At 40.4% G+C, this 27,182-nt stretch overlaps 1 protein-coding gene across 5 annotated transcripts in view; it reads left to right on the top strand.

Moving 5' to 3' along the window:
* CACNA2D1 (calcium voltage-gated channel auxiliary subunit alpha2delta 1) overlaps window positions 1–26,134 on the top strand; it is a 658,640-nt gene extending 632,506 nt beyond the window's left edge. For all 5 annotated transcript variants that reach the window (XM_026648660.2, XM_026648662.2, XM_026648663.2 and 2 more), the window contains 8 exons: window positions 2,673–2,744; window positions 4,310–4,462; window positions 4,554–4,606; window positions 7,757–7,812; window positions 7,944–8,073; window positions 10,405–10,517; window positions 15,076–15,158; window positions 24,630–26,134. In XM_026648660.2, the coding sequence (XP_026504445.1) occupies window positions 2,673–2,744; window positions 4,310–4,462; window positions 4,554–4,606; window positions 7,757–7,812; window positions 7,944–8,073; window positions 10,405–10,517; window positions 15,076–15,158; window positions 24,630–24,746 (777 nt within the window). In that variant the 3' untranslated portion in view covers window positions 24,747–26,134. The remainder of the gene's footprint in view (window positions 1–2,672; window positions 2,745–4,309; window positions 4,463–4,553; window positions 4,607–7,756; window positions 7,813–7,943; window positions 8,074–10,404; window positions 10,518–15,075; window positions 15,159–24,629) is intronic.
* Window positions 26,135–27,182: the final 1,048 nt, after the last annotated feature.

A 27,182-nucleotide genomic window follows, 5' to 3' on the forward strand; every position in this document is an offset into this window, starting at 1 on the left:
GAGTTCAATCCTTGAGGGGGCCACTTAGGGATCAGGGCAAAATCAGTACTTGGTCCTGCTAGTGAAGGTAGGGGGCTGGACTCGATGACCTTTCAAGGTCCCTTCCAGTTCTAGGAGATAGGATATCTCCATTAATTATTATTATTAGAGTTGACAGTCTCCTGTGTCTATGAAGAGAGAGGTGAGGATTCTGAGAGGGATGCTATTGTGAGAAAATAAAATGAAGTGATAGGCAAGGGAGTCCTTGAAATGAGACTATAAGAACTAAACGGGAGCGAAGAAGAAAGAACATAATATGGTAGGGAGCAGTAGGAAATGGGGGAGTCATGAAAAAGAAGATGAGGAGAGAAAAGATGGTGAAGCTTTTTAAAGAAAGAGGTGAAGAGAAAGGAGAGGGAGCAAAAAAGAGAGAGAGAGTGGGAAAATAAGAGAAATTGAGGAGAGACAAAAAGAAGAGGTGAAGGAATGTGAAAAGGTGGAAAGCAAGAACAGATGCGCAATGTTTCACCTGGTGAATATTAGATCATAATTGATTTCTCCTCTGTCTTATTGTATCTCTTTCACAGACATCCTGTACATTTTAGTGGGAGGGAAGGCAGGGAAATCAATGTTGAGCATGTGTAACCAACACACATCCTGGGTGTGGTGTTCTGTCCCCTCTAATGGCACCGAGACCACTTAGAGATTAATGAGTCTGCTACAGCCTTAGCTAAGAGCCATGTGGCTTTTAGCTTATGCAGTAGAGCAGTGGTGGGCAACCTGCAGCCTGCGGGCCGCAAGCAGCCCGTCATGGTTAATCCACTGTCAGGCTGCGAGACAGTTTGTTTACATTGACCGTCCACAGGCACGGCCGCCTGCAGCTCCCAGTGGCCGCGGTTCGCCATTCCCAGCCAATGGGAGCTGTTGGAAGCCCCGCGGGCCACAGGTTGCCCACCGCTGCAGTAGAGGCTCATGCGCTAAGCTTCAGAGGTCTCAGGTTCGATACCGGCGACCGGGATCTGTTGGTGTTACACTTTCATGTTATATTAATATTTAGTTTGGATTCTGTATTATCAGATAATTTGAGGGAGAGAGACAGACGATAACCTTAAATCTACCATAGTGCACACAGCACCCTCCAGCGTGTGGGGATACTAGGCTTTCCACTGCCTGCCTTCCCTCCATCCCCTGCTGAGCCAGGATTTTGGGGCATGTGGCCCTAGAAGCACTAATGGGTGATGATTTTACAGCTTCAGGACCCCTAATGTTGCCAGGAACTCCTAATTCTCTTGTGTGCTTAAGCGCCTTCCTCAATCGAGGCATCTGTGAGTTCTTTTGTGGGGTTGGGAGAATGACTGTTGGGTGTGGGATTTATGGCTAATTGTCAGGCCCAGGCAGCAGCACCACATCCTCAGGCCAAAGGAAGATCAGTGTATGCTCTATAGCAGCGGTTCTGAAACTTTAGCAACCCGAGGATCCCCAATTGAATTTAAAAAATTTTAAACCCCAAACCCCCGCTCTGCCCCAAGCCTCGCCCCCACTCCACCCCTTCCCCCAAAGCCCTACCCCCAGCCCACCTCTGCCCGTCCCCACTCCACCCTTGCCCCTCCTCTTCCCCACCTCTTTCTGGCTCCTCCCCCTCCCTCCCAGCACCGCCTGCACACGGCTGAACAGCTGTTCCCCAGCATGCAGAGGCACTGGGAGGGAGGGGGAGAAGTTGAGGGAGAGAGGGGAAGGAGTTGATCAGCAGGGCCCGCAGACCCCCGGAGTACCCTTGGGGACCCCCAGGTGTCTGTGTGCGGACCCCAGTTTGAGAAACGCTGCTCTATAGTTAATCAATGGACTTTCTGACCCCAGCACCTGGCACCTGCAGGAATCCACCCATGCCACTGGGACAGCAGCAGAGAAAATGGCTCTTAGCTCTATGTGGAACTGGTGCCCTAGTTGGAGAAGAAGGGGTTCATCATCTGAAGGGGGTGAAAAAAACAGAGCGAAATAAAGTAAATAATGTGAAAATAATTATAGGCAGAAAGCCCAGGTTTGCTGTTTTAAAAGACTTCTACCACTAAAAGCTACAAATCAGAATGGTCTCTAAGTCTGACCTAAGACCAAATCAAAAGTTGCAATCCCTTTATCTGAGCTGTGATCCATGTATGAAGGGGTTTTGTAAGGACATTGCACTCTTAGGGCTAGTTAAGTATCCTGAACAAATAATTTACAAAAACGAGTTACATAAAATTAAGCCACAAGTGGGTCCCTTGAGCAAAATTTTACAACACTTATGGATTCAAGGCTATTGGCCTCATGCCCTAGAGTCCTGAACATAGTCTCCCCTACTTATATTTTCTGAATACCAGAGGTAAAGTCAGAAAACACCTTTCCCAGGTGTTAATGGGTGAAACAATAGTTACTAGAGCAAGGGAACAATGAGTGTGAAGTTCTCCAGATACTAATGTTTTACATGAAACCTCTAGATCTTGAGAGTTGGAAACTAGGTTAAACGTGCAGATTCTTTGTAGCAAAGCTGATTTCTTTTGAAAAGGGACACTCCAGTCCAGGCCACATTGATTTTAAGATATATCTGAAATGCTGAATGTCAGCCTTTTCTCAGGGATTGTGTCTGGCTGCTTGGAAAGAGAACCGTTTTCTGTAACTTTCCTGAAAAAGATACGTTTTTTTCCCCCTTGTAATAGCACCTGGATTGTGTTGTTCTTGATGACGGTGGATTTCTTTTGATGTCAAATCAGGATGAATATACCCAACAGGTATATGTGTTTTTAAATTCATGCAATTAAACATGAGATTGACTCACTTCTCCATTAAGACAGAGAGAGTTTATAATTAAAAATGACCTGTTAACCTAAGTTCACTATACAAAGACAGAGTGTGGCTCTTCATTGACCTCCTTTCATTTATTTAAATCATGGTTATCAGAGTTTGAGGTGATGAATCACAGACTCATTCCAAACCACAAAGAAAATTTGCCAAATCTCAAATTTCATATAATTTGGTAGCTTTTATCACTATCTTACTAGTGACTTGACCTGTCTAGGCCTGCGCTAAGGTGGCCCTGGTTATAGTGATTTAAGGGAGTGAATAAGAAATGGGATGAAGAGTTTGCATCGTTTCCCTGAGACAGACTGCTTGAAACATAGAGACAATGTAGTGCAAGTGCCTGGAGCACAGAATTATTCTGTGTTAATGTATGAGAACATGAAGATGTTATATTTTTTCTATGAAAAAAATGAATTTTTTTCCAGTACTTTTTAGAGCTTCTGTCAAAAAAAAAAATATTTTGGTTTTCAGTTGTGGAAAATGTCCATTTAATCAAAAAGCCATTTTTCATCAAAAAAAAAAAAAGTTCCTATGAAACATTTTTTATCAAATCTAATTGTTACACTGAAGAATTATTGCATAAAGAATCCATTTCATGAGACTGCAACATATTATCATCACCATCATCGTGTCTTGGTGTTATGACATCACAGTGCAACGTTGCAGTGCAATAGCTGTTGTTTAATGTGACACAACTATAGTCAGTTATGTAATGGAAGGTAAGATCCCAGTTCAGCTGGAAAGCCAGAGCATGGGAAATTTTGATCTCTGGAGAAGATGGTGGCTCCCCATGTGGTGGGGTGCAGCAGCCTACTTTTCCAGAATTCCTAATTCAGGAATTATATGGTAAAGTTGTAAATATGCCACAGAAGCATCTTTTGGTTGTTTCCACCTTTTTCCACCTAGAAAAAATGAGGTAAGCACCATATAGGATATACTGAGATAGCATGTGAACAGATTTGGGTAACTGTTGATGGAATGAGTACAAACATTAGGGGGAAACGCAAACTACCATCTAATTACATCAAGAGTCGAACATTCAAAAATGGCCTTGGAGTTTGCACCTAAAATATTGCATGTGCAGTCATTTATTCATAAGGAAAAAAAACTAAACACTCAGAGTAGATATGGAAATAGTCAGGTTGATGCCCCTGTGAAAAATGAGTCCCTTATGGGTTTTATAATAATAACAATGAACCAAATCATGCAGCTATAAATCAGGCCAAACTTCCCCTGAAGTCATTTAGAGTTTTGCCTGAGTAGGTCTGGAAAACAATTTATTATTTTAGAGAATGTAAAGTAAATGCAAAATGAACATAAAATGAAAGACTTTTGTAATTTATCACCATTATCCCATAGTAAGAATTATAGGATTTATACCTTCTTTGAATTCAGCATCATTGATCAGAATATGTAAATTATATGTATATCATTTATCATGTGACATCAGCTTAGAAGTGTTTAAACTCATCTTTTTTACAATTTTCTGCACCAGATTGGACGATTCTTTGGTGAGATTGACCCTGACCTGATGCGAAACCTCATTAACATGTCCTTATATGCCTTTAACAAGTCTTACGACTATCAGTCTGTGTGTGATCCTGAAGAAGAACCAAAGCAAGGAGCTGGTCTTCGTTCTGCATACGTAGTTAGTATCCGCTTGCCAAGTTATCAGCATTCCCCTTACCTATGTGCAGATACTTGTACTAATGGTGCAATCTTTATACTTCATTTTGTAGCCTACAGTAGCGGAAATTTTGCATGTCGGATGGTGGGCCTCTGCAGCCGCCTGGTAAGTTCAAATATTCTGGTAATGTTTATACCAAAGTCATAATTAAGAGTTCAGCAAAAAGAAAATGTATTTGGCAACAATTAGTTTCTTCTTTCTGTAGTGTCTATGTATGATAATAACAGACTCTTCAGTTCCTAGGAGCTGTTCTGGAGTCTTAAGGGCTGGTACTACTTCTGCAGCCTCAGACAGTGAACATTTTTAGTAACCTCCCCAGACTCCTTGGAAACTTCATTTTATTGATCTTAAATCAAAATGAGACTTCCCAGACTTTGTAATTCTCTGTTCTCAATCTACATTGAGCATGCGTGGGTGCAGGAGTTGGTTTGGGTTGAATCATCTTTAATCTAGGTTGCTGACATGCAGCTTTCAGAGGGACTTGTTCGATTCATAACTCACTATATTGTTCTTTTTCAAGTGCATTATTAAGCAAGTAGGTTGAGAACGAGTCAGTTTTTGAGGTGTCACTGAATCGTTTTGTTAGGCACATAAGGGCATCTATTGGAAAACATAAGCAAGTCCTATTTCAGAACACCAGATGCCATTAAAATGCATTGTTTGGTAGTGTAATTCACTGAAAGTTGCTCATTGAAAGAATCGGTTGGTTTTGTTCATTGTCTTTTTATCAAAGATACTATAAACTAGTGATACTGTTTCAAGGAAGAAGCCACATATAAAACAATATAGTATAACAGCTTGTTTCCATTTTTTTTCCTTTGCTCAATTTAAACAACAAAACTATATTTCCTCTGCAAGAACAAAAAGAACTTTGGGTAATGTTCCAGCAACATATACCTTAGAGACTATCACAGAACAGGGAAGAGGAAATGGCAGTCAATTTTAACTTTTAGACCTATTGGATGAAATCCTGGTTCTCTTGAACTCAATGAGAATTTTGGGATTGACTTCAGTGGAGTCAGGATTTCACCTCTTAACTGTTTTAATGGTTACTATCTTTAGCTAAACACAATACCGAATAAATATAGAAACTGATCTAAAACTCCACACCACAGGGTTGTCTCATTTTGGAATTAAATCCGTGCAGTAATTAGCAATAGCCACAAAAATTGTTTTGCTAGTTTCATAATGCATATATAATTAAATTCAGCCCTCTACAGATTAAGCACCCCTGTGATACCAAAACCATGCGGCAAAAATTTAATTTGGACTTAAGTGATATGGTCGGCGTCAGGCAGGCCTTCTGCACTGGTGTGAATTTTACCCTCTGAGATTATCTATCCTTCATGATAAAGTTTTGTGGTGCATATTCTATAGCACAATAGTAGGTAATTTACACTATTTGGAGGTAAGCATTGCAATATATCACAGCTGAACAAATATATAGAGAGCAGTTGTCTCACAGATGGCACTATGAAGACTTTAGATATTTGTTTTTATTATTGGTTACATTTAGTTAACAGGAACAGTTAAGATCTTTGTTTTCTGGAACAAAAATGAACCTCAAAACCAGAGATGGGAAATGATCCAGGGATGAAACCTAAGCTCTACTCAAACAGAGAAATTTGGGTTATCAGTGTTCAAATCAAACTCAGAGGTCTGGACTCAATTTAGACTTGGGTCTTGTTTTCCACAGAGTTTCAGTTGAAAGCGCCACAAGAAAGTGCTTTCATTGGAAATTTTTGAAATGGAATCTAGGCCACAAGCAGGCTGAGAGGCCATTAGGGAAGTGGAATAGAAAGGGCCGATCAGAGTGCATTTCAGCAAGGCAGCTAGTGAAAGCAAATGCAGAGAAATAGGAGAAGCTGGGTTAAGGATAACTGTTATGTTTCGGGCAAAAATTTGGAATAGGATAGTGAGTGACAATTTTCAAAGCTTTTTTGGGGAGCATGAGGAATCAGTTAAATAAATATCTTCTGTCCTCTGCATTCTGGGAAACTTTGAGGCTCTTCCCCATTTTTTCAGGCTTCCTCTCTCTCTCATCCTCAGTGAATTCCATGATCACTTTCTTTCAAGCTAAAAAGGGCTTGATGGGGACTTCCTTCTGGGTCAGCCAGCAGAGTCACTGTTGAATGACATGAGGTTTCTCTTCATCCTTACAGACAAGCAGATGGCCCATGCAGCAATCCCAGTCCTGATGTTATGTAAACAAACCCAATGTTTGATGCAGTATTGCAGAGCCCTAGCCACAGAAATAACTGGCAGATATATTTTATTAAAAAATATATGAGGCTGTGGAAGAAGCAGATTAAAGGTTCATCAAGACTGGCATTTATGAGTAGTAGAATATATGGGGGAGTAGGGTGCCACAATAATAGACTAGGACAGATCTGATGGCAGAAGTAAGGCCTGGAAGGTGAGGACAAGAAGTTTAAAGTTAATGAAGAAGGAGCTGGGGGAGGGATTCAAAGAGAGGGAGTGATGATGGAAGGAATCTAATTGTAGTGGTTATGGTAGGAGGGGTTGGGCATTGTGGATGACAGACGAACCAGAGAGGAGGAGGTTCCAATAATTGAAATAGGAGTGATGTGGGCACGAACGCAGAAAAATAAGGGCTTAGCGTTATCCGAGTTAAGCTTAATTATTTCGCAGCATTGAGGAAGAAATGACAGGGATCGGCTGAAGTGCAGAAGTGGAGATAGAAATACAAGTTGCCAGCACAGAGATGACTTTTATATGAAATGGTTAGAATACTCCAGCATTTATCTGCCTCACAGGAGGGTTGTGAGGCTTAATCAGTGGAAAGTACCGGAAGCCCCTTAGAGCTATGTATGACTATTGTCATTTAAGGCATCCTAATTGGTTTGAATGTGAGAGATATCTCAGGATTCCTGTTTAACATTCTGTGGAGATCTTAAAGGATGACAATTAAACTGCTCTTCAGCATCTCTGCTAGCTGAATTATGGGTTAAAGGGGCACTGAATATTGATTGTCAAGTAAAAAGATAATGTGGGACAGTAGCTGAAGGGGAAGAAGAGGGTGACTGACAAAATGTAAGATATTAAAGAAACACATTCATATTAGTTGGTATAAGTGCAATTAAGCTATGTTGTTGCTGTTGTTATTAACCATTATTTTTATCCCAGTGGTATTTAGGGTCTCCTGCAAACAATCAGGGCTCCCATATTAGCAAAGCTATGTTTAAAGGAGAGGTAAATAACTATTTCATTACAAAATTATTTTTCTGTGCTCAGGTCTATCTTGCAACAGCTGTTTTTGGGCCTGACTTTTCCACGTTTCCTTGAGGCAGGTAAGTCAAGACTCAGGTTTGTTAAAGGGTCAACTTTGAATGAACTAGAAGATAAGAATCCAGGTGCCAGCCAAATTCTGCTCACTCCACTATATGAGCTGAAAATGTTTCTGTTTTTTCTTTCTCCTCAGCGGAAGCAGATGATGAGGATTACGCTACTATCCTATCCAAACAGAGCTGCATTACTGAGCAAACTCAGTATTTCTTTGAAAATGATGATAAATCCTTTGGTGGGATCGTAGACTGTATAAACTGTTCCAGGTAAACTTTCAACTTTGAATACAAAATGTAAAGAGGAGTCTTTTTTGTGCATATTAATCTTAGAAGTAGGTAATTACTTTACTGTCTGAAGGATAAACTATACTGTGTCATAACCTTATCAAATGTATCTAAGAAAGATAAAGATATACATACATATGTGTAGTGTAGTACATACATGACAGAATGTATATGTGTGTATTTGTACAGATTGAAACAGCAATAATAGTGCACAGAATTATTTTACCCCAAGTTGTGTTTTTCTGTTGTATGGGACTGTCTCCACGTATATTTTAGTAGGATAATTGGTGTTTAATACATTTTATTCCTAATTTTTTTCACTGTATTTTTTTTCTAATTTATTAATTGAAATTCTTTAGTTCTAGCAAAGATATTCAGAACTGAGAGGTTTTTTTGTGCATTCCATTATCAATTTAAATGCAGATAATGTTAAAGTGTTGATCAGCTTCTTGATATTTTGCCTTGAGTTGTCCAGTAGCGCTGCTGCTGCTTTCATTAAAGATGTTACAATCTCAGTATAGTTTGGGAGACTCAAAAATTTCTTCTATCCTAAATTATTAGATTGACAGATTTTCTAAAGTGAAAGATTATAAAAATTACCATATAATTAACCTGTTCAAAAAAAAGAAGCCATTTGAAGATCTCCGTGTAGACAGATTTGTGATAATTCAGTTTAAAATCCTTAAACAAACATTAAGCTACAAATGGATAAAAAAAGAGGACATTTAGGGTGTGTTATAGCACAGCACAGATATGGCACAAGTGATGTAAGTGTACAAGGTAAGAAATGATCACCAGCACAGAGTACCTGATCCTGTATTAAAGAGAACGTTTCTGGCTGTGCAATAGCAAGCGAGAGAAGTAAGAGTGGGAAACACAGAGCTAAGCACCTCATTAGCATGATGAGAATTGTATTTAAACCCTCGTCTCCTCCATGCCACTTTGTTCTGTTTTTTAATCTGGCACTCTTGAATATTGGAGTGGATGTGCAAGTGTGTCAAGCCTTGGTTCCTCCACTCCATGCCAAAAAGTAAGCATGCTTTTATGCTTACTGCTTCTCTTTATATTTGCCCACATGTAGTCTCTGCTCACCCTTCCCCTGGAGTATAATAACCTTACACACAATACCGTGCCTCATGCCAGAGCCTACAGAAACAAGGGCTGACAGTTATTAGCAATTTCTGAAAGTGTTGGAGACAACAGAACTGCTATAAACAGCCAAGCCTTGAACACCTGGAAAATGTTTCATAGGGTATTTCAGTCCAGCAACGTACACACAAGGAATTGGACACAATCACAGCACAGGGTCAAATACTGAATTCCATAAAGGGTAGAATGGTGCTGCTATGGACAGAAACAGAGCCATCCTCAGAGATTCTCTTTCATTGATTTAATCAGAAGATATGTTTGGGCCCCTAAAATGGTCAACTAGTGTGGATGAGTCATTTGTAAAATTACAGATGACCTGAAGGAGTTGTTGGTTCAAATTTAGCCATTGGGATAAACTCCACTGAGGTCACTGAAGTTTTGTCCACTTACACCAAAGAATACATTTTGCCTGTTTTTGTTAGATGTGCACAAAAGTGTGTCAGGAAGCCAGTTACAAATAAATAGCTCTCTAAATTCAGAGCAACATAAAAGCTTTTCTTCAGCAATTAGAAAATATTCTCTTTGTCGCTGAGTTTTACATTATTTCTCAGCTCACTTGGATGCTTATTTACACCTATCTATCCCTCCATCTAGCTGTCTAAGTATACAGTATAAACACCTGAAAATAAGCCAAGTGCATAAATTCTCTTAACTATAGTGTCTAAGAAACACTGTATTGAATAGAGATGTGATGTACTCAAATACATTATATTCTAACTGAAAAGGCTCATTTGGATTTCTAAAGATGTCAGTATTCTCACTACTCATATTAAACCCTCATTTCCTATCCTGTTTAGAGTGGCTTTTCTTTTCACACCACATTGGCAGTAGAGAAATTGTAGCTGAACTGGTTTCACTACTTAGTGGAGTTACTGATTTAGCAGCATGCAACTTGCTGCTTAGTGGTATAAGGTCACTCGGTGCCCTTTTTCCATTTTTTAATCAGAGCATCTGCTCTAATGTAGAACAACACTCCTGTCAATAAAGATTACAAAATTTCCCCTTGAATGGCCCTTGCTATTCTTAAAAAAGACCAGCTGTCCCTTGTATAGCAGTCTAGTTCAATCTATAAAGTTGTGTTACCTGTGATATCATTAGTGAATGTGACAAGCCCCTGAAGATATATTGTTGCTTTTTTTAACTAGAGTTGTGTTTCTTTTTCAGACTTTATCATGCAGAAAAGCTTTCACACACCAATCTAGTATTTATAATTAGTGACAGCCAACGGATGTGCCGCTCCTGCGACCCAAAGCCATTGATGCAAGCAGAAAAGCCGGGTATCCTTTAAAGTCAGAACTTCTAGTAGCATAAACTGATGTTTGTTGACCAAATATTAGGACAGGATTTGGAGAAATATGCCTATTTATATACATTTCTGTGACACACATCACTGTGGTATCTGAGTCAGCAGATGATTATCAGATACATTTTGTATACAACAAACATAGCATGGACTAAATAGGAATCATTTCAAAGTGTTCAGAATTTTTATGTGCATATATTTGATATGCTGGTCTTAATACCTGTTCCCAGACTGTGTTACCAGGCAAAATCTTCTGAAGCCCGTGCACTGGAATGACTTGTCAGTCGGTCAGGGCAGCCATCACTGAAGTATATAATGGCCTGTTGTCATAGTATCCTGCTATTGGTGCAATTTGCAGGGAGCAGCCTTTCTGCAGAGGACCAAAAGGTGCATCCCAAGCCCCTCAGTTTGTCACACCACTTGATGACTGACCTGAAGAAATAGAAGGGGAGAGGCCAGAGCTTAACAGTTACATGCTACCTGCTAGTTTCTCTCCCCAAATCACGGGGAGAGAGTAAGAAGTGAAAAGCCCCTGTTCACGTGTATTGGGTGCTCTGGGGTCTGCAGCCATTCTTAGTAGAGCTGACTGGATAAAGAGAAATGCCTCTGCTGAGACGCACAAGCCAGAAGGCACAGCCCAAGGCAGGGGTAATGGGACCAGGCTTCACCAATACATATAACATCTGTCTAATGTGCCTGACATACTGCAGGGTGCAAAATCACCTGTTGCCCATAGGTCATTCTGCTGGGGCTGGAGCTGTTCTGGCCATGGAGGCTGCAGTTCCTCTGTTTGCCACCCAGGGGGCTTCTTCATAGACTGCAGGAGACACAGAGCAGGGAACACAAGCAAAGTATAGAGCAGAGTCTTGCAACGGGACTGGGATCCCACGGCTCCTGCAGGACCAGCTGCCATAATAGCGGGTAAAATGTACTTCGTTGCGGGATTGGGTGGGCAAAAAACCTAGGCTGCAGTAATTTGTGGAAAACACCAAATCTCTCGTTGGTGTGTCATAAATAGAATTTCAGCAATGTAAAGCAAGTTTCTCTTTTTTTTTAAATAAAGGCTTTAATACTTAAATTTAAGCGAGGGATAGAAAGAGATTTGATATCTATTATAACAGGAGTTAAAGTATTTTATATGGTTTAAGCAATATTTGATTTATTCTTCTAATTGTAAAAGTTGTCTGAATTTCGTTTATATATATACATAAAATATACTAACCAACCGTCTTTCTGTTTGGTTGGTTTTTGTTTTGTTTTGTTAGTAACATGGGGGAATCTGTCTCGCTTGTGGGATTTTCAGGATCTATGGCTTTTTCCAGGTGGGAGCACGATAAAAATGAAAGAAACAATGCAGGAGCGGCTGGGAATGGGTATTGCGGGATGGGATGGGAATGAGACTTAAAAAATAGGCCCATGCAGGGCTCTAATGTAGAGCACTTTGCACAAGTTCCCTCTAGCCTCCAGCGCACTATTCTAAATTATGGCAGCTTTCCCCCTGTTGTCTATGGGCTGCTCAGGACTATAGCTACTCCTTCTCATCTCCATCCCTGGTAAACACATCCCATATGCAATAGTGACAGGAGCAGCATAGGACAGCATATACTGTGCCAGGGGAATTCTCCTTGCACTCTTTTTGGCCCTTATGCACACTGAAGTGGCGTTCGGGTGTTGAGGCAAGGGGCCAGAATCTGACTGATTAATCCAGACAGTAGAAAAATATTGCTGCCAGAAATACATATTCCTGACCTGCAAGGAGGTCCATGAGGAGAGATTTGCAAATCCCTATAAAAGCATTGCTACTCCTGTACCTGATGATAAAGCTGCTTATGGTGAAGATGATGGAAATCCCTCGGCAAAAATGATACATTAAGTATCACATTAATTACAACACTGGAATTCTGCCTGCACTTCAGATGAAAGGGAGGTTACATCAGCGGAAGCAGCATCAGTGGCCCATGTAGCACCAGGTAAATGTAGGCTGCTACTCTGACCGGCTTGGCTCCATGTCAGTTTGATTAACTACAGGTACTGTCTACAGGTTATGTACAGGGCCTGCTGCACAAAATAAAGCAAGTTTAATAAGAAACGGGGCAACTTTCCCATGGTGCATTTTACTTCACAGGGCTAGGGGCAGTAGATGAAAGCTTGACCAGCGGGCTGGTCTAATTTTTCACTAAATGAATTGCTATATGTATTATTCACCTGAGCTGCAGTAAGCCAAGCTTTCTTTTTCATAACCAGGGCCCATTGTGAAATGCAGATGTAGCATGACAGCACAGAGATAGGAGGGATGACCTTTAAGTTCTATTCATCTGTAGGTGTTTATTAGGTTCCGCTTCCTGCTGTCTGGTAGGGATATGCTAATGTTGATGGCCTTTTAAGTTATCATCCCTGTTTCTTACTCTCCTTTCTCCCATGACATAAATCTCATCACATATAAACCACCATCAGTGGGTGGGTGGATACTGCTAAGATGTAAATTAGGGAAGAAATTGACCGTATGTTGTCTTTTCATTTATTTATTTTTTAACATTTTAGGCTTAAGACCAAATCCCATGCCATCTTGCATCCTGAATACAGTAAACTGGATTGTGCCTTGTCTTGCATTGGGACAGTTGCAAAAGTGAAATATTAACCTTACGATCCAGTTCCATGGTGTGTCCAGGGGGCTTGCATCAGGGCATCGAATTGTCCCAGTCTGTATGAGGCAGAATGACTCAGTGGATAGGGCACTACCCAGGTTTCAGGAGACCTGGGTCCTATTCCTGTTTCTGCCATTGATCTGACGAGTGACCCTGAGTATGCCATTTCATCTGTTTCCCCTTGCACTCTAAAGCTGAAACCCAAAGAAAATCTTTGTCCCTTACTGTGGGCTGGTCTACACTGAAAATTTACATTGCCGTAGCTACATCTCTCAGGGATCTGAAAATCCACACCTCTGAGACATAGTTAAGCCAACCTAAGCTGCTGCATAGACAAGAATTCTTGTGTTGACCTAGCTACCACCTTTTGGAAAGAAGGATTAACTATAGTGATAGGAGAACCCCTCCTATCGTTGTAGTAAAGCATTCTGGTTTTAGATTAGCTTTTTTTCCCCATACACAGTCTTGCGGTGTGTATCTTTATTATCTTCATTAGGAGCACTGGAAGGTTATCCTATAAGTCATTGAATCGTAGGACTGGAAGAGACCTCAAGAGGTCATCTAATCCAGTCCCATGCACTCATGGCAGGACTAAGTATTATCTAGACCATCCCTGACAGGTGTTTGTCTAACCTGCTCTTAAAAATCTCCAATGATGGAGATTCCACAACCTCCTGAGGCAATTTATTCCAGTGCTTAAACACCCTGACAGTTAGGAAGTTTTTCCTAATGTCCAACCTAAACCTCCTTTGCTGCAATTTAAGCCCATTGCTTCTTGTCCTATTTTCTCCTTCCTCCTTATAACAACCTTTTATTTACTTGAAAATTGTCATGTCCTCTGACGGTATTCTCTTCTCCAGACTAAACAAATCCAATTTTTTCAATCTTCCCTCAGAGGTCATATTTTCTAGACCTTTAATCATTTTTGTTGTTCTTCTCTGGACTTTCTCCAATTTGTCCACATCTTTTCTGAAATGTGGCACCCAGAACTGGACACAATACTCCAGTTGAGGCCTAATCAGTACAGAGTAGAGTGTACTAATTCCTTCTTGTGTCTTGCTTTAACAACACTCCTGCTAATACATCCCCGAATGATGTTTCTTTATTTTTATTTTTTTTTGCAACAGTGTTACACTGTTCACTCATATTTACCTTGTGATCCACTCTGACCCCCAGATCCCATTCCACAGTACTCCTTCCTAGGTAGTCATTTCCCATTTTGAATGTATGCAACTGATTGTTCCTTCCTAAGTGGAGTACTTTGCATTTGTCCTTATTGAATTTCATCCTATTTACTTCAGATCATTTCTCCAGTTTGCCCAGCTCATTTTGAATTTTAATCTAATCCTCCTTGCAATCTCTCCCCGTTTGGTATCATCCACAAACTTTATAAGTGTACTCTCTATGCCATTATCTACATTATTGACAAAGATATTGAACAGAACCAGACCCAGAACTGATCCCTGTGGGACCCCACTCGCTATGCCCTTGACTGTGAATCACTGATAACTACTCTCTGGGAACGGTCTTCTAGCCAGTTATGCACCCACCTTATAGTAGCTCCATCTAGGTTGCATTTCCCTAGTTTGTTTATGAGAAGGTCATGTGAGACAGTATCAAAAGTCTTGCTCAAGTCAAAACAAAGCATATTTGGTTTCTATTAATTCCATTTTCTTTAATAGGGAACAGTAACAGTGGGCGGTTAATGTGATGCAACCAACGTCATCACAAAGCCATGGCTGGCAAAGTATGTGTCACGAACGAGGCCATAAGTATTTGACACCACTTAAACTGCTTGTGATAGTAAAAATAAAAAATAAATGTTGCTGCTGCTGCTAATGTGTTGTACACAGGAAAAGAATGTTACATTCCTTAGCCAAAGATCAGATGAAGGGCCAAATCCTTGTGAAATGGTGAAGCAGCCCAGATACAGAAAGGGGCCTGATGTCTGCTTTGATAACGATAATGCGGTAAGGTTGAACTCTTAAGGCATTAAGATTCTGAGATAGTGTCTTTCCATGTAAAAGCAGTTATAGGAGATGTTTCAGAACAACAATAAAATCTACGTTTTAGTGTACCTGACATCTGATTATGTAACCTATCTCTCATTAAACATACTGTTCACTCTGAACCATAGTCACTTTATTTCAAATGTTCCATGATTAACATAAAATTAACAGCTGCTTTCTTATCTGCCTTTCTTGTAAACACCGCACTTTCACACATGATTCCTGGCAGTAGTAATAAGTCAAGAAATCTAGTGCTCTGCACATGATGGTGCCAAAGACAATTCCCCCATGGCTCTGGGAAGCACTCAGATGGTTATCCTGGTTATTTCTCTAATCTATAAGCTTTGTTCATTGGTATTTCTGAATACTGAAAAGATACTTAGGGCCAGATTTTTAAAGGCAGCTAGACACCTAAATGCCTTTAAAAATCTGGACCTTAAAGCATTCTATTTCAGGATGTCATGCCTCTTAGGAATACAAATCCATTCTGCAGTGAAGAAAAAATAGAGGGATAATTTGTTAGCCTTTTCGCTTTCATTTTTAAATACTGTATGAAATAGAGAAAAGCAATCGAAAATGTTATGTCAAATCTTAACTGATAGGTTGTTGAACTGTGTGTTATCTAAAAATGCAAATCGCAGTGGTTACTCCTTGTCCATAATGCTGTCTTCTCTCAGGGCCCAATCATGCAAGGTGAAGAGAGCTCTCCAGCCTTCAGTGAAGACAGTGGGTATTGAGGGTACTTGGCATTTCGAAGCATTTGACCCCAAAACTGTAGATTTTTTACACCAAATGAGTTAATATCTATGAAGGGTTTGCAGAATTTGCAGAAGGCAATTTAGTAGTAAATTTTTACTTTTTTTTAGGAACTATTCATTGTTTCATGTTGAATACCTGTCTATATTCCTAAACCTGTCCTTCCTTTATTTAGTAGCCAGAAATCTAGAGGGCTTATTTTCAACCAAGAGGACCAGACAAATGGTTTTGTAAAAGCAATTGCCAGTGCCACTGTTTGATCCTGTTGTTACAGTGTGCTGAGTCTTGATATAGCTAAATCCAAGGAGATGTAATGTCTCAGATGTTCATGATGCTTACACAGCCTAAGCCTTGGGGGGTAAATTGATTTTCTTTCAAACCCTCTTGTGTTCGCAAACAAAGTATTATGTTAAAAAAAAAACTTTCCTTTTGATCAGCAAATGCAAAACAATTGGCTTCCACAGGGACTGAAAAACAGTCCTAATCGTATGAACTTTTCCAACAGATGACAATCCAGGTGTTATTGTGTGTGAAAGTACAACTCTTGCTCACTAGCTTGATGTGCTAATTGGTGTGTAAGTCATGTGTTCTCTGTAACAGTGGAATATTTTGGTTAAGTTTATTTGCTCTTGAGTGGATGCTTTCACATTAACTCTGCTAACTGCCAGCAAACTGCATGAAATCTCATCTTGTATGTCTTTTTTTTCTGTGTTTTCTTTCCTTTCCTCTACTTGCTACTTTGCCCGTTATTAATAGGATCAGCCTATATGCACAACGAGTCGTGCCTCTGCCATGATGTCCGCTCCTACCTTCATTTTTCTGCAAGTTTTCATATGGTGTGGATGGTCAGTTACTTTCTCTAATTTTTGTTTTGTTTTGTTTTTGTTCTTTGCATAAAAGAGTAACAATCTTTTTTACTAACTAAGCCCACGAAAGAAAATGAAATGAAATGGGTCCCCAAAACAGCAATCCGGAACAAATTCCTGTAGCAATTTAAGGAAAAATTAAAAAGCCTTGCCCAGAGCCTTGTAAATCAGAATTAATAGAACTGTGGGGATCGCCCCCATAGAGTCAGGAACCTGCCCGCTTTGTAGAGCTGCAATATTTGAGCTTCTTTCATATCGCTGTCATTACCTTCCATGCTAGCCCTTCAAAATGTTTATTGCTTCCTATGCTCCTGGTAAAGATGAAAATGAGGAAGACATCTAGGACAAACTTTCTGCATAGAAATAAGCAGAGGTACAAAGTAGTTGGAAGAGACTACAGTTCCTGCAAATCTAAAACTATACATGGCATAACTGAATGCTGTCTTTAGGGTTTGCCAAAATCATTGCTGTGGAGAACATTAGGAGAAGTTCACAGTGTCACCAAGTCCATACAGAGGTTGATGATCAAAATAATAACACTCATTGCTTGTTATTAGGAATAAAAAAAAAATACTGTTTACTTTTTTTAACCTAATATCCAGCAAAACACAGTGTCATTGGCTAATAAAGATACAAGAGAACTTTTGTTTCTAATAAAAATATTGATATATGTTTCAGAACACAAGATTCAGCACTATGAGTCTAGAACACTAGTGTATGGAGACATCAGGGTTCATAAAGAAAGCTCAATCTTTGTCTCCATGTTATGTTTATTAGTTTGGAAACTCTGAGCTCCCATTATTGCTAATATACCAAAGAACCGATGATCTGAGTAACATCATAAAGCATGTTCCTCGTACAGTGGAAGAGTGTCAGAATATAGATAGCAGTATTGGTATAACTTCTCAGCAGACCACTAGAGGGAGATGCTACCATGACTATTATTGTAAAGCTAACAATGAAAAAAACAAAGAGAATCATTATATTATGATGGGAATTAAGTTTCAATGTTAAATTACAGTAGATACATTAAATTTGTTTCTAAGTGTTCTAAAAATATTTTCAGCAATGTTTTAGATAATTTTTTGAAAGGTTAAGTATATAGAGTTATGGTGACAGGGTGATATTTATAACTAGGTAAAAAAAAAACTAAAACAAATCAGTTGTAAGAGTTCATCTTCTTTACTGCCTTTAGTGTTGGAAAAAGCTAAATCACTTGGACGTCAATAAAAAAACTTCATGCTTAGTTTGATAGCTGTTTTTTTCTGAGCTTCACATAACGTATTAAACCAGGGGCGGGCAAACTTTTTGGCCTGAGGGCCTTATCGGGTTTCAGAAATTGTATGGAGGGCAAGTTAGGGGAGGCTGTGCCATCCCAACCAGCCAGGCATTGCCCGGCCCCCGCACCCTATCTGCCCCCCGCTTCTCGCCCCCTGATGGCCCCCCCGGGACCCCTGCCTCATCCAACCACCCCTTCTCCCTGACCTCCCCCATTCAACCCCCCTGTTCCCTGACCGCCCCAGGAACTCCCACCCCGACTACCCCCTGCTGCCCCATCCAACCCCTTCTCTCATTCCTGACTGCCCCCCTGGGGCCCCTTCTCCATCTTCCCCCCCCCAGCTCCCTGACCGTCCCCAGAACCCCGCCCCTGACTGCCCCCTGCCGCCCCATCCAACCCCTCCTCTCATTCCTGACTGCTCCCCTGGGGCCCCTTCTCCATCTCCCCCCTCCCAGCTCCCTGACCATCCCCAGAACCCCTTCCTGACTGCCTCCCCGCCCCCGGGACCCCTGCCCCATCCAACCACCCCTTCTCCCTGACCTCCCCCGGAACCCCTGCCCCCATTCAAGCCCCCTGTTCCCCACCCTCTGACCGCCCTCACCCCTATCCACACCCCCGGCCCCTGACCACCCCCCGAACTCCTCTACCCTCTATCCAACCCCCCTCCCCTGCTCCCTGCTCCCTTACCACGCTGCCTGGAGCACCGGTGGCTTGCGGCATGCCTCTGCAGCTGCGCTGCCCCAGGAGCTCACAGCCCCGCTGCACAGAGCATTGCACCTGGGCTAGCCTCCCGGGCCAGGAGCTCAGGGGCCAGGCAGAACGGTCCCACTGGCTGGATGTGCCGTAGTTTGCCCACCTCTGTACTAAACAGTCTCATGACTAGTAAACATAGGAAGTTGAATAGGTGCAGTTCAAGATTGGGAGGAAGAATTAAAGTTCCTCTCCAACATCAGCCCCATGTAAAACATGAAGACCAGATTCTGACATCTTTATTCACATTGAGTAGTGCCTTCCTCTATAAGTAGCTTTATTTAAATCAATTAAGGTACTAATCATTCATAAGGTTAGCAGAATCTGCCCATAAATTAAATTGCCAAGGGCCCAATCCAGTGTCGGCATTCCAAAACTCCCATGGAAGCAAAACCTTACAACACAACTTCAACAGATGGATTCTCAGCAGCAGTAGATGGAAACTAGGCAAGATGCAAAGTTAACTTTTTGTTCCTCAGTCCAGCCCTTAATAATTCTGTGAATTTGGGTCAGGCTCTCATCTGGTGTAAATCTATATAGCTCTGTTAAAGTCACAGAAACCAAACTGGTTTACACCAGTGACAATCTGGTTAATGAATTATAGCTTTCTTTTTGTCTTCTTTTCGGGAGGGCACAGCAAAAGGGGTTATCCCTGTTATGGACTTGTACTTGGTTGCTTTTAAAAAATAACAATAACAAAAAAAAAAAAAGGAAAACGACATGCAAGGGTCAGAGCACTCCTGTAAGATACTGAGCTCTCTCGACTCCCATCGAAGCCAGTGGGTGCTGTGAGACTGCTTAACATGTTGCAGGACTGGACTAAATTGAATATTTCATTTGTGAAATGGGCTACCAGTGAAATGATCAACACATCAGGCATCACAAGAAAGGTCACTAATATTGCACCAAAAAAACTTTCGATAGCCAGGGTGAGTGAGGTGACACAACTGTTTTCCAAAAAAAGGCATATAGTCTACCCATCTTAATACAGGACTTCTTGATCAGGACAATCTGAAAGTAGTACATATAGGAATTATGGCTCCATCTAGTGGCAGAAAATAGCCCAACGTTTACGTGTGACCAAGAATGGACCTCAAACTCAGTTGTCCTTTGCTGAATCAAGGAGCTTTCCTTACAACATGCAGCTTTCAAAGTGTCTTCTATATATGTTAAAAGGTCAAGATTGTAAGCTCTTTGGAGCAGGGAACTTCATTTTTGTTGTGTGTTTATATAGCACCTAACACAATGGGGTCCTGGTCCATGACGGGGGGTCCTCAGTGCTAGTGCAATACAACTAATTAATCATCATAATAATAATATTTTATAACATGAAGTTAAATTTAGTTGTAGTGTGCTTCTGAAGGGGTAGCAAGTATTTACACATTTCTTTGACAGCTCATGCTGTCCCCCAGTAGATTTTGATACATTTACTTTGATGTAAATGTGTGGCTATGTAAAAACATTGACTGCTAACATGAAGATACTAAATTAGGATGGTACTGTATAGCCAGAAAATAAGCCTACGTCAAGTTATTGTGGTAGGACTGCCGAACTAGGGGAAATAGTGTTTTGATTTGTCTCTCTTCCCACTCTTTCCTCTCAACCCTTGATGTCGAGGCGAACTGGCAAGTGATTTTTGACTACAGGAACGCTCACACTGCTAGCAGGGAAAGAAAATGGCAAAAAAGGATTCTTGGTGGTGAGGGAAAACCTATGCTACAAATGATTAGTAACAGAGAAAAAATGTCCCAGTTAAAACATCCTGATTCAGGACTGAGTAGTGTTATGAATTGGAAAAGAACAGCTCCAGTGTCTGACAGTGCTGGCAGATGGGAAGAAGTGTGTGAAAATTGTTTGTAAATAACAGAATGATTGTGAAAGAAAGAGAAGTTCCAGGCAGCCTTCCATGAAGTTAAATGATTTGAAAAGGTTATCCAGCCGTGTTCTGGAGCAGGAAAAGGAGTATGGAAGCAGCTTGCTATCAACTGATCTAAAACTAATACTTGGGGGAAAATAACAGAGATTGCCATGACTCAGAGATTCTTCATCATTATGTTTTAATCTTATGGATGCACTTATACAAGGAATCTTGGGATGAAGGTTCACAGAAAATTCCAGAACAACTACGTTCCTTTAGCAGAGTTGGTGAGTGAGGGAAAACAGCTTCACTGAGTCTGATTCTGCTCTCACACCATTTTTTTACTGGTGTGATTCCATTAGTTTCAGTGGTGCCACCCCTTACGTGTAAATCAGAATAGAATCAGTCTCTCGCTTATTCCTCCTCTCACCTCTCTTTCGTCAGCCTTGATTGTTTCCCATATCTACACAGTTACAGCACATAGGAACCTTGCCACTTACAATACACATTGTTGGGGAAAAAAACACAAATAATTTAAATCAGTATCACTGATTTCTTCCTTATCATGGATAATCCACCTTTGATTAGGGCAGAAAAAGCTATCTGAGTCCCACAGAAGATGTCTTCAGGAATTGTCATGAGCAAACCTGTGAAGATACGTGCTCCTCTATGAGTTGGTTCTTAGGCTCAGAAACTCCAAATGATTTAAGTCAGAAACAACCTGCAAAACCCAAAAGAGTAAAAGCTCACTAATTTTTAAAAAAATAGATACATCTTATATGTTTTTAGACTTGTACTGCCGAACTCATCCAAGCATGGTAAGGGTGTCTTATATACTCTCTTCTGCCTGAGATTTTGTTACCCCACAGTTTCTGAGCCATCTTCCACTTCTCTCAGACAGTGAGACTATCTGAAACGGAAGTGGCATGCAGTCAAAATACCGTATTTTTCAATCTGGCAGGTGCAGCACCGTTAATGTAATGTGCCAGAATAGTGCATATTATTCATGATTCTCATATAGACAATGGAAAGCTACAACACGTCAAGGATATCTAACTATGAAAGGGTTCAGTTATCAGTGTGATCTTCCCAGCCATCTGCGCTAATACAAAGGTGAAGGAAAAACTGAATACTGAGTAACTCCTACAGGTGGACATCCACCTAGTTCACCAGTATCCTAACCAGATGCTATTTTCACTAAATCTGACACATTCCTCTTCATATTATACCCAGTTTTGCTTTAAGCCCCTGGCTTTACTATGTGCTTTATCTAAGAAGTGAGTTGTGCCCCTTCCTTTCAATGTCCAGCTGCAGACACCCTCATTCTGTACTTAAAGATCTCAAACTTTCAAACTTATCAATAGCGTAAACCATTTCTTGGGATATACCTCCTTTGCAGCGTTTCAGTGATGTGAGACTAAGTATCAGAAATGTGCTATAGAGTATTGTTTGTTGATGAACCCACATCAGAAGAAACCATCACTGATAATGGCCTTTCTAATGGTGCTCACTTTAAGGAAGAAACGTATGCAACAGAGTACACTCGTGACTTATTTGTTGACCAGCAACCTTTGGAGTTTTGAACTTCTAGGGTACAATCAACAAACAAAATCTCAAACTATTAGAACTGAAGCTGACAAATGAAAGGAGTAGTCTGCCGCTGGTAAAGAACAGAAGCAAACGCGAGACATTTTCTTTGCAAGAGAACGATGTAACGATTTTAGAAGCACTTGAATACTTATAAAAAAAAATATCCCTGGTCTTCCACTAACCTGCCTTGTCGTGGCAGTTTAACCTCTTGGAGCAGTGAAAAAAACACAGGACCTCCCATCTTCCCCTCTGAAATAACTCCTTGATTTTCCAGAGAGAGGTTTTAAAATCTGTCTGACAAGTGTTATTGCAAATCAACTTTTTAGGTTGATAATGGCTAAAACACTCCATATGCAGATTAAAGATTTTTTAAAACCAGGCCTTTTGATGGTTCTTGTAATACGAGTGGCTAGTTTCATGGGTACCTACACTGGTAAGAGGACTTAGGACCCTGCAGGGAAATGGTGGCTGATAGTTGCTGACTGACTGTGACAGGTGTGGCTCATTAACTCCACCGTGATATAAGCGAGTGGCTCTTTGGGCAGAGAAAATTGGGGTCTAGGATGGAGAAATCTTTGCAGGGAACCTTGGGAGGAGCCAAGTTTAGGACGAAAGCTTCGGTTGAAGTTTATTTTAGTTATGTGTTACTGGAGTTGCCAAACCCCATAAGTCTGGACATAATACAATGGGCCAAACCCTCAGGTTGTCTAAATCAAAGTAGCTTCAATGGAGCTAAACCAGATTACATTAGCTGCGAGTTTGGCCCAGCAAACGTAGTTCTAAGATCTAGAGGCAGGGGCTGTGTCTTTGTTTGTCTTCTACAGCACAGATCAGGCTTTCAGTGCATTTCCAACACTGAATAATAAGCTTTCCAATCGGTATACTCTGAGCATTTCATTTTGCAGGATCCAGATATAACTTATTCCATCTGTGGTGAGATATTTCAGAAGGTAGACAGAGAGCATGAATAAAGAGAGCATGGCTCCTTCTCACCTTGATACAGAATAAAACCACTGCAAAATCTAAAAGCTTTGCCTGCTGGGGTGATGCATAGGTCTGTAAGCTGACTTACCCAGCTACCTGAGAATCTCTCTGGCATAAGAGGAAATCCTCAGGTGGTACTGATTGGGGGGCGGGGGAGACCATGGCTGGAGCACCTACTGGTCCCTGGGTAGCCAGGCATAAATTACATCAGCCTGGAGACTTGAGGAACCATAAGGGTGCCATAAACCCACCTTAGTTACCCCCTGCCTCCAGTGCATCAAGTGCATCTCAGCCAAATCAGGAGTTAGGGCTGTGATCCTAAGGATATCTGTTACACTGACAGACTCCGGTCATCGGCGGGCAGGATCGAACCTGGGACCTCTGGAGCTTAGCGCATGAGCCAAAAGCCACATGGCTGTTAGCTAAGGCTATAGAGCAGACTCAGTCTCTCTCTCTCTAAATGGTCTTGGTGCCACTAGATGGGACAGAACACCACACCCAGAAGGTGTGTAGATTACACATCTACAAATATTTTAAATATTTCATCCATGAAAGTTAAACCACAGGCAATTTAGGGGCGTCTCTGGGGGGGAGGAAGGGGCTGGAGGGATGGTGCAGTCCAAGAACTATGATCCCTGGTTGGCATAAGGAGCCCTTGTGGGCCATTATCAGCTGGTGCTAGTTAGAGCTCCTAGCCAGCCCCAGAATTGGAGAACATAATGGTGGTGTCTAGCTTGGCCAGACCTGAAGAGCAAGTCTTTGGAGTTTTCACAGGGTATTCAGTAAGTCAGTGCAAGATTTGGTTCTAGCACTTGAATATAGCGATATTTGGTCTGGCAGAGTACACTCCTTCTGAAGGCGTGCCCACAGAGTACTGGGAATGGCTAATTTTTGAAATAGGCTCCCTTGTCTTACCACAAAGATTTCACTGCTCTTCCATCTCTCCTTGCAGTAAAGTGGTGTTTGAAAAAAAAAAACAGTATTGTCAATGCAAAGAATTAATTAGGCCAGATAAACAGAGTGATGTAGGGCTCACTAGTAGTTTCACAAGTTATTTCTCATCTGAATGCGCACGCATCCTGCATTTTTTATGGTGACACAGTGAGTCTGTGAGTATTTGTCTTTGTTTTTACAAGGGTATTCTAGGTGTACCTTCTATCACATTTTATTTAAAAATTCAGATTGTTGCCTCCAAGAATATTTTTAATGGCATTTTAGGGAAAACAATGTATTTGAGACCAAAATCCATCCTGCAATGTAGTTCAACAAGTGACAGGCTAAAATGTAGATTATTTCATTGGAGAGTTAATGTCAACTAATGCTGAACTATCTCGTTTTCTTGCCAACAGGAAGATTCGTCAGACTGTGGTGGGGTCTCTGGACTGAGCCCACCACTCTGGTCTATGATAGGAATCCAGTTTGTCCTGCTTTGGCTGTTATCTGGCAGCAGACATTGCCAGTTATGACCCTGTGAAACCAAAACCTGCATAACTAATCAAGACCCTGCCAAAACGTTAGCCCTCAGTTTCATTATCAAAGGGTCAGCTATTCAGACAGCAGAAGAACAGCAATGCCCATAACTTGGTATCAGTCTATGTGAAAGATTCATAAAGGCACCCACAGTGGCTGCATGTTGGAGTGTCAGATCGTTAAACATGTGTGAATGCTGCATCATCTCTGCCATCAGAACAGAATTCTATATGTGCTTTATTGAGGAATCTAAGATTTTTGTGTTCATTGTTGTATCGTTGATGACTTCATGTAAAAGGGCTCCCCTTAAAATAGCTTATGTATTATATGATTTCCATTTATTTTGATCTTAGCATTGAATTTGTTGCAGACCCTATATGCTTTTACATGAACACTTGTGAAATCACATTTCTTTAACCCTCCTCTTTTATTGTATTAATACCATTACTGCTGCTTTGAACATCAGTTGTGTTCAGAATATAAATAGTTGGCAGACTTCAGTTCGTACAAAACAGCTTAGTGAATTGAAACTATTGGCTAGTCTTCTCCAGAAGTTCACCATGACTGAAATGCCTTACAATGAGTGGTTTATTCTGCCAAAATTAATCAAAACAGGTGGCTAGCTAAGTTTTGGTAGGTTCATAAACTGTTGATTTTAAAATAAAATAAAACAAAAAAGCAAGAAAGAAGCTACTGAATTTTGAAATATAAAGGTGTTTGAGAGTAACCAAGTGATTTTTTCCTCCTGAACTCGGTGTCATGTCCCTTTCAGAAAGCTGTTAATTTCCATGTAATGATCAGTGCTCTCTTCGCAGTGCAGTTACGTAACGCTAGCCAAATCCTTCAAAATGCTCAAACGAAAAAGCTTGTGAATACAAAATGTCTTTGTGATTATTGAACGTTGGTTTCCAAGGGTATTTTGCATGATGATGCTGCTACTTTATTGTTTTTAAGTTTGTTTTCTTGAATGGTAGAGTATAGTCCATTGAAAAGGTAACTGAGTGATTCTTTTGTTGTGTGAGAAACTGAACATTGCAATGTGATGCAATTAAATAATCTTAAATTATATTGTTAAACAGAGCTCTGAATATACTGTGCAATGAAAAAGCTAAGGAAGTAGCGTAAATTTAGTTGGCTGGACAAAAGGGATGAGATGGATTTTATACAGATTAGTGCTCTCACATGAAAACCTATGTACAGATATTTTAAGTATATAAAAATCAGATTTGACACATTTATTTTTGAAGAGTATATGTTGTTCTGAGATTCATGCCAGGTTCCCCTTTTGTTTTCATGGCACGGTAGCACTCCTTAATGTTTAAACTCCTATTATTGCTATTTTATATTGAATATAGCAAGCTTAATAGAGCAAGATTTCCTGGCTGCTGAAATTAGAACGAAATCCGAACAAATGGGGAGCCTTGAATCTATATGTATGCACATTGATACTTGATTGTGAATAACAATAAAAAACAATTGTTTTATACAAACTTGTTGGTGATACAAATTGGTGCAGTAAATTATAATATTACACTGTAGAATAGTGTACATGCAAAATATGATTTGCGCTTTTTTCTAGTTTTCAGAACTAAACAGTATTGCAAGACAGCTAAACCAATGAATGTGCAACTCTGCTGACATTGTGCAATTCTGCTAACAGCTGCAATATGGTAATATTTACATGGTACAATACATTTGTTCTTTAAAAAAATGAAAATGCAAAGCGTTGGTATGTATATGCTGGCAAATGACTACTATAATCTTGAACATGTCAAAAGCTTACAGAAATTATTAGGCATGCATCAATATGCCATGAAAATTGAAGAAGCCACTCAAACCTATGGCATGGCTTACAAGATGAAATGACTACGTGTAGCTGTGCCTATGATTAGTTGTTTGTTTTTTCACATTACCCTTGGTTCCAGCTGTGTATGTTCCCATGTTTAGGATTACAGTGCTGGGGGGGGAACCTATTAATTATCACAATTAACGGTTTAATATCTCTAGGAAAGTCATCTGATTAAACGTACAATTGACTGAGTTTGGTGGATCCAGTTCTTCCCTAGTGAAGAAGAGCTGATTTCAGCAGCATGGGGTGAGGATAAGAGGGGGAATTTTCCCCACCAGTAGTGTTGCTGGTAGGGCTGTGAAGCGATTTAAAAAATTAATCACGATTAATCACGCGATTAAAAAAATTAATCACGATTAATCGCACTGTTAAATAATTATAGAATATGATTTATTTAAATATTTTTGGATGGTGTCTACATTTTCAAATATATTGATTTAAATTACAACACAGAATACAAAGTGTACAGTGCTCACTTTATATTTATTTTTGATTACAAATGTTTGCATTGTAAAAAACAAAAGAAATAGTATTTTTCAATTCACCTAATACAAGTACTGTATTGCAATCTCTTTATCATGAA

The sequence above is a fragment of the Terrapene carolina genome, unplaced genomic scaffold (assembly GCF_002925995.2).
Source record: "Terrapene carolina triunguis isolate 2854851 unplaced genomic scaffold, T_m_triunguis-2.0 Scaffold68, whole genome shotgun sequence".
In the NCBI taxonomy this organism is placed as follows: domain Eukaryota; kingdom Metazoa; phylum Chordata; order Testudines; family Emydidae; genus Terrapene; species Terrapene triunguis.